Raw genomic sequence first — 14,290 nt, forward strand, 5'->3', positions numbered from 1 at the left:
ACAATATGAAATGTCAAAGTAGTGACCTACCTGATTTTCTCTCCTTTCCACTTTCCCTCTCTGCCTCTACCCATCCCCTCATCTTCCCTGTGGCTTCCCACACGGTTTAAGCCCCGCCCTTGTTGGAGCCTAAAGACTTTCCTTCGCTACCGACTTCCCTCGTCGCGTTTGGCCCGGCTCAGCCACCGTGACAAGGCCTTTGCGCATGTGCAGGGCCAACTGGGAGAAGGTGAAGATGGCGGCGGCCAGAGCGCGGGTCCTGGGAGTCCGATGGCTGCAAAGGGCAACCCGGACCGTGGTGCCGTTGGGTGCACGGACAGGTCCGCAAAAACGGGCAAGGCCTGAGTGTTGGGATGCCTGAAGTTTGGTGTGTCGAGGGTTGGGAGGGGGGCGGGTATCGTGGATACCGCGGTGGCCGTGTCCGGCGAGGGGGCGGAGGTGGAGTTAGTATACCCAGAAAAGGGGGTCAAGAGTCTCACTGGTATCTTGAAGCCTGGGCCGCCGCAGCCATCGCAGCTTGAAGCCTTCAAGGCGGCAGGAGGGACAGAGTCTTTTTTGACCTTCCTTCTTCTGCTCTCCAGCTTCGCACATTACGAAGGACATGCTCCCGGGTCCCTATCCCAAAACCCCGGAAGAACGGGCAGCCGCCGCCAAGAAATACAATATGCGGGTAGAAGACTACCAGCCGTACCCGGATGATGGCATGGGGTGAGATGCAGTTTGCTCGCAGCCGGGTAGTGATGGGAGATGGCCAGCCGGGTTGGGTGACTCGACCCTGACCATTTTCCCTGAACCTTCTCGTGACCCCTCAGAGTCAATGGTGTGGGTGCCTTTCTCGGTGGAGGGAGGTGGGAGGTGATGGGTGAGCAGCTGCAGCCTAGAGGACTTCAATTTTCTCTTTGGCTCAGGCTGTTTCCTCAAATGAGGAAGCCGAGATTTTAATAGCTCCCTTGAGGACCCCTGAATAGCAGGAACTTTCCTTGGCTTCAACTGGAGTGCGAGGTTTCATTTAGATTGAGCATCTGCTGGGCTCAGATGCTGTCATCCAGGCACGTGATAGGGCTGGAGCTGGACTCCTGTCTTGAGAGCCTTATTTGTAGAGGGAGTACTCTATATTCGCGTGTATATCTTTCTTTTAAAAAATATCTTTGCTGTTAGGGCTGTGGAAGTTGTAGTAACTGTCAAGCAGATTAAACAACCAACTTCCCTACTCCAGTTGATGTTATCCATCCCTCCCTTTACATAACATCCCTGCAGTTAATTATCTGAAGTGATTACAGTCATGCTCATTTTCTTTCCTGTCATCATTCTTTCAGTAGTGGTTTTAGGAGCTCCTATTTTTCTTGTTTTCCAGTCATTTTCTGTGACACATGACTAGTTGTCATCATTTCCTATGTCTCTTATTTTGTTGTGGACAAGAGTAGCCTTGGTAGCAGTCTGTAAAAGTTGAAACTGGATTTGTTGGGGAAAATCCAGCTTAGCAGGAAGTCCCATGAGGTGTTTGAGACCTGGAGATGTATGCTAACTTGGTGGTTGGGGAGCACAATTGCTACGAAGAGAATGCTTTTATAATCTGAATCCTTTTTGTTTGTATTCCAATTAGCTGGGTGACCTTGGGTTCAAGCTAAACTTCAGTTTCATTTTCTGTCTATGAGGGAATCAGAGTGATTGATTGCTAAATTCCCTTCCAGCTCTAACATTATAACATTGCATGACTTTTGTTGTTGAAAGAAGGTAAGAAAAGCATGTATGTTATAATGTATATTATAATGTTTTAGAGTTTGACATGATCTTTTTTTACACTTTGGACTTCTGTGATTAGTTCTGTGCTTGGTGACTATAAATTTAGATCTTAATTTAAAAGTGGGTTTTTCTGGGGTGCCTGGGTGGCTCAGTCGTTAAGCGTCTGCCTTCGGCTCAGGGCATGATCCCAGAGTCCTGGGATTCAGCCCCACATCAGGCTCCCTGTTGGGAGCCTGCTTCTTCCTCTCCCACTCCCCCTGCTTGTGTTCCCTCTCTCGCTGGCTGTCTCTCTCTCTGTCAAACAAATAAATAAAATCTTAAAAAAATAAAATAAAAATAAAAGTGGGTTTTTCTGTCCTTAGGTGAGGCAGTTATCTGTCACTTAGTTTCTCATCTGTTAACATGAGGGGACTTTCAATTGCTTGAGTGATGCCACTCAAAGCCCCTTCCAGAAGTTTTTCTGTCTTTCAGGTATGGCGACTACCCGAAGCTCCCTGATCGCTCACAGCAGGAGAGGGATCCGTGGTATAACTGGGACCATCCAGACCTGAGGTTGAACTGGGGTGAACCGGTGAGAGATCCATCTCCCATTTGACATTTCTTCCTTCTCCCTAATATCTTCGTGAGGATTCTTTCTTTAGCCTAAACGGTACTTTGCTGTCTAAGTAACATTAGGTTTTCTGGCCAAGGAAGCAAGATCCAGTGATCTGAGATCTGAGGTTCCATGTGTGGCACATGGGATGAGACTTCTGGAAATAATCAGAGCTCTGTACTTTGAAAATTGTGAACTTCCATGCTTGAAGTGTTTTTGGTCAGCAGAACCCTAGACCTAAGCCAGCACCTAGTCCTATGTGTAGAGTAGCTCACACTTGAGTTGCAGAATATCGCCCTAGGGCAGTAGACTGCCTTTATCAAACCTTGTATCAGGCTCTGATGACCCTTTTGCAGATTGCCTGCCTTTTGCAGGAAGAGCAGAATGTGACATTTAACTGATTTTTTGCCTCAGATGCACTGGGACATTGACATGTATATCAGGAACCGTGTGGACACATCCCCCACGCCTGTTTCCTGGAATCTCATGTGTAAGCACCTCTTCGGCTTCGTGGCCTTCATGCTGTTCATGTTTTGGGTCGGGGAGACTTACCCCACCTACCAGCCTGTGGTGAGTATCTGAGAAGTACTCTGATAGGCACATTTATTTAGTGCTGTTTCCTGAGGGAATGAAGTCTCTGGAGTAGAGATCCAGCCAAGCTTGGCTTCCTGTTAAGGCCTGTAGAAGGCCTTACCCATTGACCTGGCACAAGTCTCAGAGCACTGCTTCATGCTACTTCTTGGGTTAGTCAGAGTGAGAAGAAACAGTTTAGGACTAAATGAGAAATGAGAATTTGTAGGTCAACTAGTTTTCCAGAGTTGCCATTTGGGGACTATACTTACCAATTATATCTTAGCAAGTGATTTTTCAAGGTAGAGTCAAGAAATATAGAGCTGAGGGGCGCCTGGGTGGCACAGCGGTTAAGCGTCTGCCTTCCGCTCAGGGCGTGATCCCGGCGTTGTGGGATCGAGCCCCACATCAGGCTCCTCTGCTATGAGCCTGCTTCTTCCTCTCCCACTTCCCCTGCTTGTGTTCCCTCTCTCGCTGGCTGTCTCTATCTCTGTCAAATAAATAAATAAAATCTTTAAAAAAAAAAAAAAAGAAATATAGAGCTGAAACCTTATTCTTTGCTGGAAGTGTGAAGGGCACTGTGTCCTATATAGGGTACTGGAAGCAATTGTTTACTGCGAGCACAGTTAGTTTTATTTTGGAAAACGTAAAGGACACGGAAAATACACTGTCTAGCTTTAAGTAAGTTTGATTTGGGTAAGAAGAAGATGTAGATAAATGACACGATGAGCAACATTTGAACAGAGATATAGGAATGTGGCAGTTTTAGTGTCCGTATGTATGTAGTGAACCTGTGTGTTAAGGGGTATGAGGTCCTGTTAAAAAGAAGGATCATGCTAGATACTAAAAATATGTATAGACTTTGGATGGTGGGCAGAAGTTGGAAAGAACATCTGGGGCAAGAGAAAATAGAATGAAGGAAAAGGAGAGTTAGTTAGCTGGAATGGAATAGGCATGTAAAATATTCCTAGGTAACCAGCTGTATTGGTTACCTAGAGAGCTGCTAAAAATTTAGATTCCTGGTTCAGTAGCTCCGTGGTGGGGTTCCAGAATCAGTATTTAACAAGTTCCCAGGTAATTCTCATGTTCTGGGAAATTAGGTGTGGAAATTGCCATGTTAAAAAATATTGTGAGGTGAGTTGGTTGTTTAGGTTGGGATACTTTGATTGTGTAGTTAGGGATTTGCACTCAGTGGTATAGTAAGACATTAATTGAAATATTTATGAAGACCCTACTATGTACCAGATACAGATTGTGCTAGGGTTGGGGATCCAGTGATGACTTGGTGTGCGTCTAGGCAGCAGGGAACTTTGTTGAGTTTTTGAACAGAAATGACATAATGAAGGTTAGGGTGTTAGGATGATTAATTTGGGAGTAGTCTGCAGGGTAGATTGTACAGGAAGGAACTGAAAGCAGGAAGACCGTCGTGTTTGCAGTTGGCTGCTCGGTGCTACCTCTGCAGAGATAATCGATGTCGTGATGGTAGCTGGTATGTCTGTGTGCACTGACACGAGCCTTCCTACCAAGCCCCAGGGGCTCCAGGCTGGAGAGTGCACGTAGGGCTGGTGTGAGCACTAACTTCACTTCAGGAGAGCAAGAAACACAGTGTGGCTCTTCCATTTTTCAGTTCTGTAAGCACATCACCCTTTTCTCCTCCCCTTGAGCTGTGTTCTCTGACAGCTGTTTGTTGGTAAAGCCAGCAGCCCCTAAAGCACGTCCCAGCCGTGTCTCCTCTGTGCTTTCCCCCACCGCTGCTCCTGCACGCCTCATTTGCTAGGCCACTTTAGTGGTGGAACCATTAGAGGCTGAGTGACTTAAAGGAGATTGAGTCTGTCTCGACCCCAGGAGAGAGTGGGATGGATGGATGCATCGTCTCATTTAGAAAGCACTCTCCCTCCCACTGTCCCTCCTTCCTTTTCTCCCTCTCTCTCACTCGCTCTCACACACACACACTGTAGGCACCACTTCTCTTACAATCTAGGCTTTCTCTTTACCTTGGGCTGATTAGGGAAGAGGAGTGCTCTTCCTGCTGTTCTAGCCCTGCTGGGTCCGACCAGAGGCTACCTCGTATCCATTTACCATGTGTGATCGTTAACTCAGAGTGGGGTATAGCCAGGTATTGGCTGGGACGTATGCTATCTTGCTGACCTGTGTTTTTTCCTTAGGGGCCAAAGCAGTATCCTTATAATAATCTGTACCTGGAACGAGGCGGCGATCCCACCAAAGAGCCTGAGCTTGTTGTTCATTATGAGATCTGAGGTGGCTTCATCAGCTTTGTGCCCCTGAACTGACTCTCTCATTTCTAGAGATTTAACCCTAATGAAATCCCTAATAAAACTTAGTGCTGTGGTATCTGTGCCTCATTTCCCCAGGAATAGCCACTGAGGACCTCTTCCTTCTTGTTTGTGTGTGTGTGTGTGTGTGTGTGTGTGTGTGTGTGTGTGTCTGTTGTCCGTTCCCACCCCCTACCCACTCTGAGATTAGAAAGACTGGAGGTGGGGGGAGTTAAGCACAAGAAAATGGTAATTTGTTAATTTTGCTGGGACCGTGAAGGTATTTGACGGTTCCAGTTGTGCAGCAGGTGGTAAGGGTATCTCTTTTTCCCATTTACAGGGTTGAAGAAGAGGGAAGATATATTCCTGACTGCCCAAATTGAAACAAAAAGTATTTCCCATAAAAAAACCTTTTTATAGTGGTTAGTTTTTTAAAAAATTGTACTTTAACATGTTTCAAGTATATTCCAGGATAAATAGTTGTTTTTGGAGTCACCTGGGGCTGTGACTGTCACTAATGTTATTTCTATCGTAAAAGCATGTATTCCTTCTTCCAAAGCAACTTCTGAATCCTACATTTATGAATTAGAGGACAGTTCAGTGAGTTATTCTGAACCTGTGCATGGCTTTTGCTCCTGTTTTTGAGGATCTATCTCAGTGCATCTGTTAAGTGAACCAACTCCTTTTCTTTTTGTCCCTTCGGGGACATTTTCTTAAAGTAACAGTCATGCTGCCTAAAAACCTGTCCCATAAAGAAAAGCACACGTTCAGTATGACCTATGAAAGCAAGTCCATCCAAGTTAGTTTTTGTACAGGCACTGAAAGGGACTTTTATGAGATCAGGGGGTGGTTAATGAAATTAAATCCCTCTACTTCAGTGTCTCCACTGGCTTTTTGTCTGTCTTCATTCTCTGTCCTCTTGTCACATTTGATAATATATTTAACAAACATTTGTATATCTGATATGTATACATATATATGTATATGTATATATCTGACATCTAATATATATACACACACACATATCAGACACTGACAGGTCCTGGGGATATAAAATTGGACAGGACAAAATAATTGCCTTCAAGTACCTACCTAGAAGCTGAGACTGGCAGTTATAAAACAAAGTGAAGAATTAAGAGATGTGTGAGCTGAGAGAGAAGAGTATACTTTTTTTTTTTTGGTCCCAGAAAGAGCACAAGCAGGGGAAGCTGCAGGCAGAGGGAGAAGCAGACTCCCAGCTGAGCAAGGAGCCCAATGCAGGACTTGGTACATGACCTGAGCCGAAGGCAGACACTTAACTGACTGAGCCACCCAGGCACCCCTGTATTTTTTATTTTTTTAATTCTGTCCTGCTTGAAACTGTGACCTAACGCTTTTGGTTCAAATTTCTCTCAGAGCACTCCCATCAGTGACATTTCTGCCTCATTCCCTAACTTGAGGTATAGTCTAAGGTTCAGTTTTCCACCCTGTTTATTTGCCCTCAGGTCTCATCCACTGTTGTGGTGCTAAGATGTTCAAAAAATGCTTAGTGAGTACTTAGTACACAGGAGGAGTGAGCAGGCACAGACAATGCCCTAAATTTTCTTCTGTCCTGACTTCAAAACCCTCTAGTCCACACGGAAAGGAAATCTAGACTTGTGTCACAGTGATTTGGGGCTCTGTCGTAAAATAACAACCAATTCACCATCTTTGGAGGTGTAACTGGCAAAAACATGGTGGAACTTCTGCATAAAACCAAAGTTCTGAATCTCAGATAACAGGTCTAAGATCTTCAGCTGCTGACAAAACATTTTTGTTTGGAAATGCCATAATTCCCTCAGTCAACATAAAAAAATCCATCTCATTTTTTTCACCTCCCCCTTCAACTCTTCACCTTCATCAGTCACAAGAGCCTGTCCAGTTTTCCTTTATAGTCGCCGCCACTATATTAATCCAGGCTTTCATCACTTGGTACCGGGACTATTCTATTAGTCTCCTAATTTGAGTCCCTGCCTCCAGCTCTGGTTTCTCTCCAAGGGAATCAAAATACAATCTTCATTTTATTGCATCCCTACTCATAATTTTCACTAACTCCCAATTACCTGCAGAGTTGAACTGGTATTCCCAATCTGTATCCGGCCTCTTTAATTCATGGTATGGGAAATGCCAGGGGGCCTACTAGCCAGTTGGGCCCTGCCTTCTCTCTGAGACACCACCTATCTTGCCACTGTAAGTTATGACACCCGACTCGTGTCCCTGAAACCCTCCAGGAAGCCCGTGGCCTACAATACCTAGCCCGCCGCATGCCTATACCCTTTAATTCAGCCAACAAAAGCCAACAGCTTTTGGCCACCAGTTGTTGCTGAGCTGTAGTGCGTTGCCGTTGTTTATGGCCTCGATTGCTATTTACCTTTTCAATTAAGATTCCACTGAGAGCTTCTGGAACTAACACTAGGTCTTCTCCACTTCAACAAATAATGAATTAGTATTATCCCTTTTCGGGGGGCTATTCCTGGAGCCTGGCTCAAATTGAATAGGCCATAACTTAGTAGTCACAGGATCTGATCCACTGCGGCAGAACTGCGTAGTCACAGGACAGGTGAGGGAGCCCGGAGTAAACGCGAGAATCCTATTACCATCCCTCGCGGGCCGGCCGGCTCCTCAACCCCGCGCTTTGCGCGCGCGGTGCCCTGCCAGGACTACTTTTGGCCTTCGGCAGCCGCCGTCCGCAGCGCCCAACTAAGCCCGAAGGCCCTCTGAGGAAATCAGCTCTGGCTGCGCCGCGCTGCTCCGGCCTGGGCTCCCCGAGCAGGTGGGTCTTCCCCGCCTCTCTGGGGGCTGGGAGTGCCGCCCTTCCCTTGGGAGAGAGTCGGGGGTAGCGGGAGCTCGTCCCCAGCGGAGACCCCGGCCCGCGCCTCTCCCCTAGGGGCCCGGCACGCCCGCCCTTGGACTGGACTCGGCTGCGCTCTCCCGGGCGCGCGGGGGTGCTGCGGCCCGACGAGTGTCTCCCTTCAGCGCCGCCCTCGCGCCTTCCGGTGCACTCCGGGCCCCGGCCTGGCCAGGCCTGGCGGGAAGCTGTGCTCACCGCCCCCAAGGGCCGGCGCTGCCGAGGGTCGCTGCCGTCCTCCATCACTGCAGCAGTCTGTTCGGCTCTTGGTTGAATGTAGAGTAAAAGCCCCTCTTTCCAGTTCTAGACCGTCGGGGATTTAACACCTCACGTGGAGTTGAGTTTAGTTTGAACCAGTATAATGGTTAAAAGCACTGGGCCGTGGGGGCTGATAGGGGTTCACATCTCGGCCCAGCCAGTTTTCTTCCCCGTAAAATAGGGATAATAATAGTACTTGCCACATAGAACCATTGTGAGAATTGAGATTTGCACGTTAAATGAGCAATGCTAAACGCAGCTCCTACTTCTGTTAAGGGCTTTCCCCAGAAACGTGAAAATGGCTTTGACCAGCAGGTGGCGGTGGTGACTATATAATACACTGTGCCCCCGAGTCCGTACGTAATTGATGTTGCCTCAAGTGTTGAGAGGCCCCCCTGAGAATCTTGGCTGAATTGGCAGCCTTAAACTTTCTTCAGGCTGGAAAGTACATTAGAGATTGAGCAATACTACCTGCTATTTTTCTAAGTTTAGACTAACCTGTCGGTGGCTTCCTTAAGCAGGTCACAACAGGTCCCAAGTCTTCTCGCTCAAGTTCAGTGTTACATTAAAAACAAACAAAACACCTTCCTGCCACTTTACTAGCCTGTTGGGATGGCACCTTGAATATGCGTTAGAATTGGATTGGAAACCATAGAATTAAAATGGATGTCTACACTTATTCAACAAATAAGTTACCAAGGAGAAAAAATTGAGTCTGAATTTTGTTGGGTGGCTGACCTTTCTGAGGGGGTGAGAAGCTGAGCCTGGAAAGCTGTGATATAGGAGGTTGAAGTGGTAGGCCGGAGCCTTTGAGCAGGGTCATAAGGGCTTTGAGTGCAATGTTGTTCTGAGTGCAATAGAAGTCATTTGATTTTTTTTTTTTTCTATTTTAAAAGTTCACTTCTGCTATGTAAAGAGTTAATTGGGTGATGGTAGAGTAAACATGACCAGTTGAAAGATTATTGCAGTAATCCAGGTGAGAGATGATGGTATCTTCAAATAGTGTGGTGGTGGTGGAGATGGAGAAAAGTAAACAGATTAAGATATAATTTTGGAGGTAAAATCAGACTTAATGATGAATTGGAATAAGGGAGAAGGAGGTATCAAGGGTGATTTTCAGGTTTTCTGGTTGAGCACTTGGGTGGATAGTGGTACCATTTACTGAGATACAGAAAATTAGAGGAAGAACAGATTTGGGGGGAGGAGATGGTGGATAGAGAATTCCATTTTATTTATTTATTTTTTATTTTTTTAAAGATTTTATTTATTCATTTGACAGAGAGAGAGAGACAGCCAGCGAGAGAGGGAACACAAGCAGGGGGGAGTGGGAGAGGAAGAAGCAGGCTCCCAGTGGAGGAGCCCGATGTGGGGCTCAATCCCAGGGCTCTGGGATCATGCCTGAGCCAAAGGCAGACGCTTAACGACTGAGCCACCCAGGCGCCCTGAGAATTCGTTTTTGACAGACTTATTTAGGTATCTTTGCTATATCCAAATGGAAATACTGGATTAGCAAGTTATGTATAAGAACTTGGAGCTCAGTGGAGAAATTTGTGTTGGTGGAATGAATTTGGGGGTCATCAGCATATGGATGGTATGTAAAGCCAAGGGAGTAGATGAGGTTACTGAGATATTATCTGATCTGATGATTATCATCACCATTGGGCCTGCGGCAACCACTGTGTTTGGATATCTTTTTGGGGTTAAAGCATTAGATTTCAGTAATTGGTAAGTGAACTGTCCTTGCAGATCTACAGATAGTTATGTGTATGTTACCCCCCATTGCCCAAAAATCCCCATTCCATGGTGGGGAGAGAGAAACAAGATCTCGTGTCTGCAGGTACTCCCTGGATCTGACCCTTAAGTTTGCAGGTTTCTATTTTCAGTAGGTTGAAGGCCATGTCAGTTTTCTGCCACACACAGGACCGGCCATGAAGCTAAAGGAACTTGAACGGCCAGCTGTCCAAGCGTGGAGCCCAGCCAGCCACTACCCTGTGTACCTGGCCACAGGTATGATATTTTGAACTACAATCCACTGAAAGTACATAGGTCAAAGGGAGACTTAATATCCAGAATTTTTTACTGAGCTTCAGAGAAAGCTTTAGAGTCATGGAAAGGTGGGGTTTGTTCTCAGCATAAGCAAGGGGACATTAGGTGTTTGGAGTACCTGGGGGCAGCCTTGAACTGTGGCTCAAGCCGGGGCACCTCCTGTTTTCTTGCTTTCTTTGGAGTTACCAGTTGAAAAAAAGTATACCCAGTCTTCTGTTCCTCTGCCTCTCCACTCCCTAACCATTTATACCCCAAATCCATGCATGTATTTTTGCTTATATGCTGCCTCTTCCTAACTTTTCTTGTGCCTAGGAACATCTGCCCAGCAGCTAGATGCCTCCTTTAGCACAAATGGCACATTGGAAATCTTTGAGGTTGATTTCAGGGACCCCTCTTTGGACTTGAAACACAAGGGAGTCCTTTCTGCCTCAAGCAGGTACTATGTCTGAATTGTTGATGGGTGTGTGGGACAGATTCTGATGTAGACCTTGTTGAGGAATGCTGGTGGTAATGTGTGCTTCTCAGGGCTCATGAGGAGATACTTGAAGAGAGAAGTTAACCCTGGGTTTATTTTGCAAAAGGATTTTTTTAAAAAACCCACTTGTACCTTTTTGGCCAGCAGCAGCAGTGGTGTCAGGCAGAATCATGTGATAGAGACGCCTCACACAAAGCTGGACCCATAAGTACCTGATCTCTCTCTCAGCCCAGAGATGTTGGCTCCTTCCTCCCCTGGCTCTTGCGAAGATAACCTTACACAATATCTCCTTTTCTGCCAGTGGGAGGAGAATGAGTGAGCCTCTCATCGTGGTTAGGCACTGATTGGGTACTCATGGATTTCATGGCTCTAGCAGGCTTATAGGGCTGAGTACTGACATTCACAGAGCGTATGTATACAGGCCAGACACTATGCTAGGGGCTCTGTATATCTTATTTGTCCCTCAAAATGGGCCTTTTTACACAGGAGGAAACTGAAAGTCTGGGAAGCTAGGATTTACATCTAGGCCTGACTCCAAAATCTACCTTCTTTCTATTATTCAACTTTTCTCTTACAGGTTTTATAAAGATGTGGCTTATAGCAGTGGTCTCCAAATTTTCATACCACCAGGGAAAATGAGAATATTCACTATACTCGAGTTATATAGGCAATATAAGTAATGTATGTGCATTACTCTACTATTAAAAATACAGTTTTTATAATTTTATAGATTAAAAATGTAGGGTCTTTTTCCTACAGCTCAGAAAATTGTCTATCCCATTTTAGAGATTAGCGGTCAAAATGCAACTTTGCATTCTCTTGTGCATTTTTTGGTTCATCTGAGAGATTAAGTTATTTAGACAGAAGTACCTCTTTTTTTCTTTTCATGGTTTAACTTAATAATGAAAGGTTAGTTATTGTTCTCCCTTTCTGGAGCCCCTATATCACTTTCTAACAGCCTCCCTTATTTTATAATGTTTTACATGTCTTTTATTTCCAGTACCTTTTCCTTTGAAGAGCAGCCACTGGAGGGTTTACCAGTAATCATGAAATATTCTTAGCATCAAAGCAAGCATTTCAGAAAGGGCCCATGAAAGGGGTGAGCTAATGCAATAGCATTCATACTCCTGGAGTTAAGAGGGGAAGTGGGCAAGGGCTCTTATCCTCAGCCAGCGAAGCAGCAACTTCAGCACAGTAGTGGCTCCTTAGGGCAAAGAGTTCCTAATAAAGATGCAGTATAATTGCTTAAGAAATCTTGCCCCCTGCTTGTATGTTCTCTCTTTCTCTCTCTCTGTCAAGTAAATAAAATCTTTAAAACATTTTTTTAAAAGGGGTACCTGGGTGGCTCAGTCAGTTAAGCCTCTGCCTTCAGCTCAGGTCATGATCCCAAGTTTCTGGGATCAAGCCCTGCATTGGGCTCCCTGCTCAGTGGGGAGCCTGCTTCTCCCTCTCCCTCTGCCTGCAGCTCCCCCTGCTTGTGCTCTCTCTCTCTGTCAAATAAAAAAAATAATAATAAATAAAATCTTTAAAAAACCCTTTTTAAAAAAAAAAGAAATCTTGAAATTGAAATTGAATCCTAAGATCCCTGTGGGCGGAGATTTTTGCCTGTTTTATTCACTGCCGTATCTCTAGCTCCTAAAACAGTGCCTGGCGTTAGATGCTTAATAAATATCTGTTACATGCACAAGTGACATTAGAACTTGAGACCACAATGAGCATTGCTATCCACCATTTCAGTTAGTTACAGTTATTCTTCAGTTAATCTTAGTGCCGTGAGAGCTTTTCAGGGGTGATGATTGGTTGGTTTTGCAACCAACTAAGTTGAAGGGACCCTTTATGAAATGTTGGTACCCAATTCAAGAATCATAAACTTCACTTCATACCCTGTTCCATCCTGCAAGGATTGGGGGCTATAACCAAAATAAATAGTATGGTTAAAACTATTGATAGTATTTCATCTCTGCTTTCTTTTCCACCTCCATAATTGTATCCAAAGATTGATTTGCATTTCCAAAGACCCAAGAAATTACCTTTGACCTAGATCTATTAGAGTCTTGTTGAAGAAATTATCTTAGACACCCCAGGGTCTAAGATACCCACTTTTGGCTCAGCCTGGGTTCAGTCACTTACTCAGAAATCCACATCTCAAACTATTGATCAAGGTGATCAGGGTAGGTAGAAGGCTGCCCATTCTTTGCTTTATGCTTTCCTTTTTCTTTTCTGTGTCATCTTTGGCATGGTTTAGTGGAAAACACAATTATATTGAGTTGCATCCTTGCCTAAAGTTACATGACTGTGCAAATGGTATTCTGACAGTGGTCTTCATTTTCCTCACTTATGTGTAAAGAAGAGGTTATGTAAGATGACTGCTAAGAACCTGCTGGGCTCTAGATTCCAGTCTTATGTTCAGTCTTTGCTTCCCTTTCTTTTTTATAGCATAATCTCTTTCCTTTTTCCTTTTTTCTCCCTAAAGATTTATTTATTTATTTATTATTTACTTATTTATTTGAGAGAGAAAGAACAGGAGAGGGACAGCGAGAGAAGGAGAGAAGCTCCCCACTGAGCATGGAGCCTGACACAGGGCTCTGTCTCAGGACCCTGAGATCATAACCTGAGGAGAAATCAAGAGTTGAACGCTTAACTGACTGAGCCACTCAGGGGCCCCTCCTTTTTTTTTTTTTTTTTTTAAAGAAACATTCCTTGTGTCTCTTCATTATTACCTAAACATATACTTTTCAAAAGATTTCCCCTTCCTTTGCCTGCCCTTTTCACTGGACCCATGGCTCAACCACATTTGAATCCTGAAGACCCCCTTATCCTCAGTCCATGATGCATCAGAGAAATGTTACATATTTAGAAATACCTGACCGAAAGAGAACTGCTCTGAAAGTCTGGTACAGGGCGCCTGGGTGGCTCAGTTGGTTAAGCGCTGCCTTCAGCTCAGGTCATGATCCCAGAGTCCCAGGATCGAGCCCCACTTTGGACTCCCTGCTCAGCAGGGAGTCTACTTCTCCCTCTGACCCTCCCCCCTCTTGTGCTCTCTCACTGTCTCTCAAATAAATGAATAAAATCTAAAAAAAAAAAAAAAAGAAAAAGAAAGCAACACTGGTACAGGTGTGGACAAGGGACTGCCTCAGGCTGTAAGTATACCGGGAGTGTGTGGATAAATGCACTGGATGCATCCAAATCAATACAGATGAGCATGTGCACTGAAGCTGGTGATGTTTGGTTTGTTAGATGAATCTCATGAAAGAAGAAATGTTTTGGGGAGAATAATACATGATTGAGTTGACTTGTGAACTGAGGACTTAGCTGCTATGGCTGAATGAGGTCAGAGGCCGATGTGTGATGTGCTGTACTCCACCCTGTCTACGCTGACGTTCTAGATCTCACTGTGGTCTCTGTAACCTCTGTATGACCCATCCTCTTGTAACATGAAGAAAGGTGATCTATCTTCCAGTACCTTT

General features: G+C 45.1%; 2 protein-coding genes across 18 annotated transcripts in view; both read left to right on the forward strand.

Moving 5' to 3' along the window:
- The first annotated feature begins 162 nt into the window (after positions 1-162).
- On the forward strand, positions 163-5,255 carry NDUFB8 (NADH:ubiquinone oxidoreductase subunit B8). The gene is made up of 5 exons (XM_045802881.2): positions 163-320; positions 582-708; positions 2,215-2,314; positions 2,750-2,905; positions 5,071-5,255. Exons 1-5 carry the CDS (start codon positions 206-208, stop codon positions 5,161-5,163), a joined length of 591 nt encoding a protein of 196 aa, XP_045658837.1. The 5' UTR covers positions 163-205; the 3' UTR covers positions 5,164-5,255.
- Positions 5,256-7,826: 2,571 nt separating this feature from the next.
- SEC31B (SEC31 homolog B, COPII component) overlaps positions 7,827-14,290 on the forward strand; it is a 108,170-nt gene continuing 101,706 nt past the window's right edge. For 13 of the 17 annotated variants that reach the window (XR_015724746.1, XR_015724748.1, XR_015724744.1 and 10 more), the window contains exons 1-3: positions 7,827-7,969; positions 10,186-10,309; positions 10,661-10,784. Coding sequence is in view for 10 of the 17 variants with exons in the window: in XM_045802861.2 (XP_045658817.2) it covers positions 10,231-10,309; positions 10,661-10,784 (203 nt within the window). In the remaining 7 variants the exon portion in view is untranslated. Of the gene's footprint in view, positions 7,970-10,171; positions 10,310-10,660; positions 10,785-14,290 lie in introns of those variants that run through there. The other 4 variants (XM_087862794.1, XM_045802864.2, XM_045802863.2 and 1 more) reach the window with 4 other exon arrangements.

This window comes from Ursus americanus, chromosome 6, assembly GCF_024610735.1.
Source record: "Ursus americanus isolate L20-20 chromosome 6, mUrsAme1.1.p, whole genome shotgun sequence".
Classification (NCBI taxonomy): domain Eukaryota; kingdom Metazoa; phylum Chordata; class Mammalia; order Carnivora; family Ursidae; genus Ursus; species Ursus americanus.

Bases quoted from the DNA above. Each gene is read 5' to 3' on its own strand.
- NDUFB8 (XM_045802881.2), top strand. From the start codon at position 206: ATGTGCAGGGCCAACTGGGAGAAGGTGAAGATGGCGGCGGCCAGAGCG. The intron at 709-2,214 runs GTGAGATGCAGT...TCTGTCTTTCAG, and splicing joins TACCCGGATGATGGCATGGG to GTATGGCGACTACCCGAAGC. The intron at 2,906-5,070 runs GTGAGTATCTGA...TTTTTTCCTTAG, and splicing joins ACCCCACCTACCAGCCTGTG to GGGCCAAAGCAGTATCCTTA.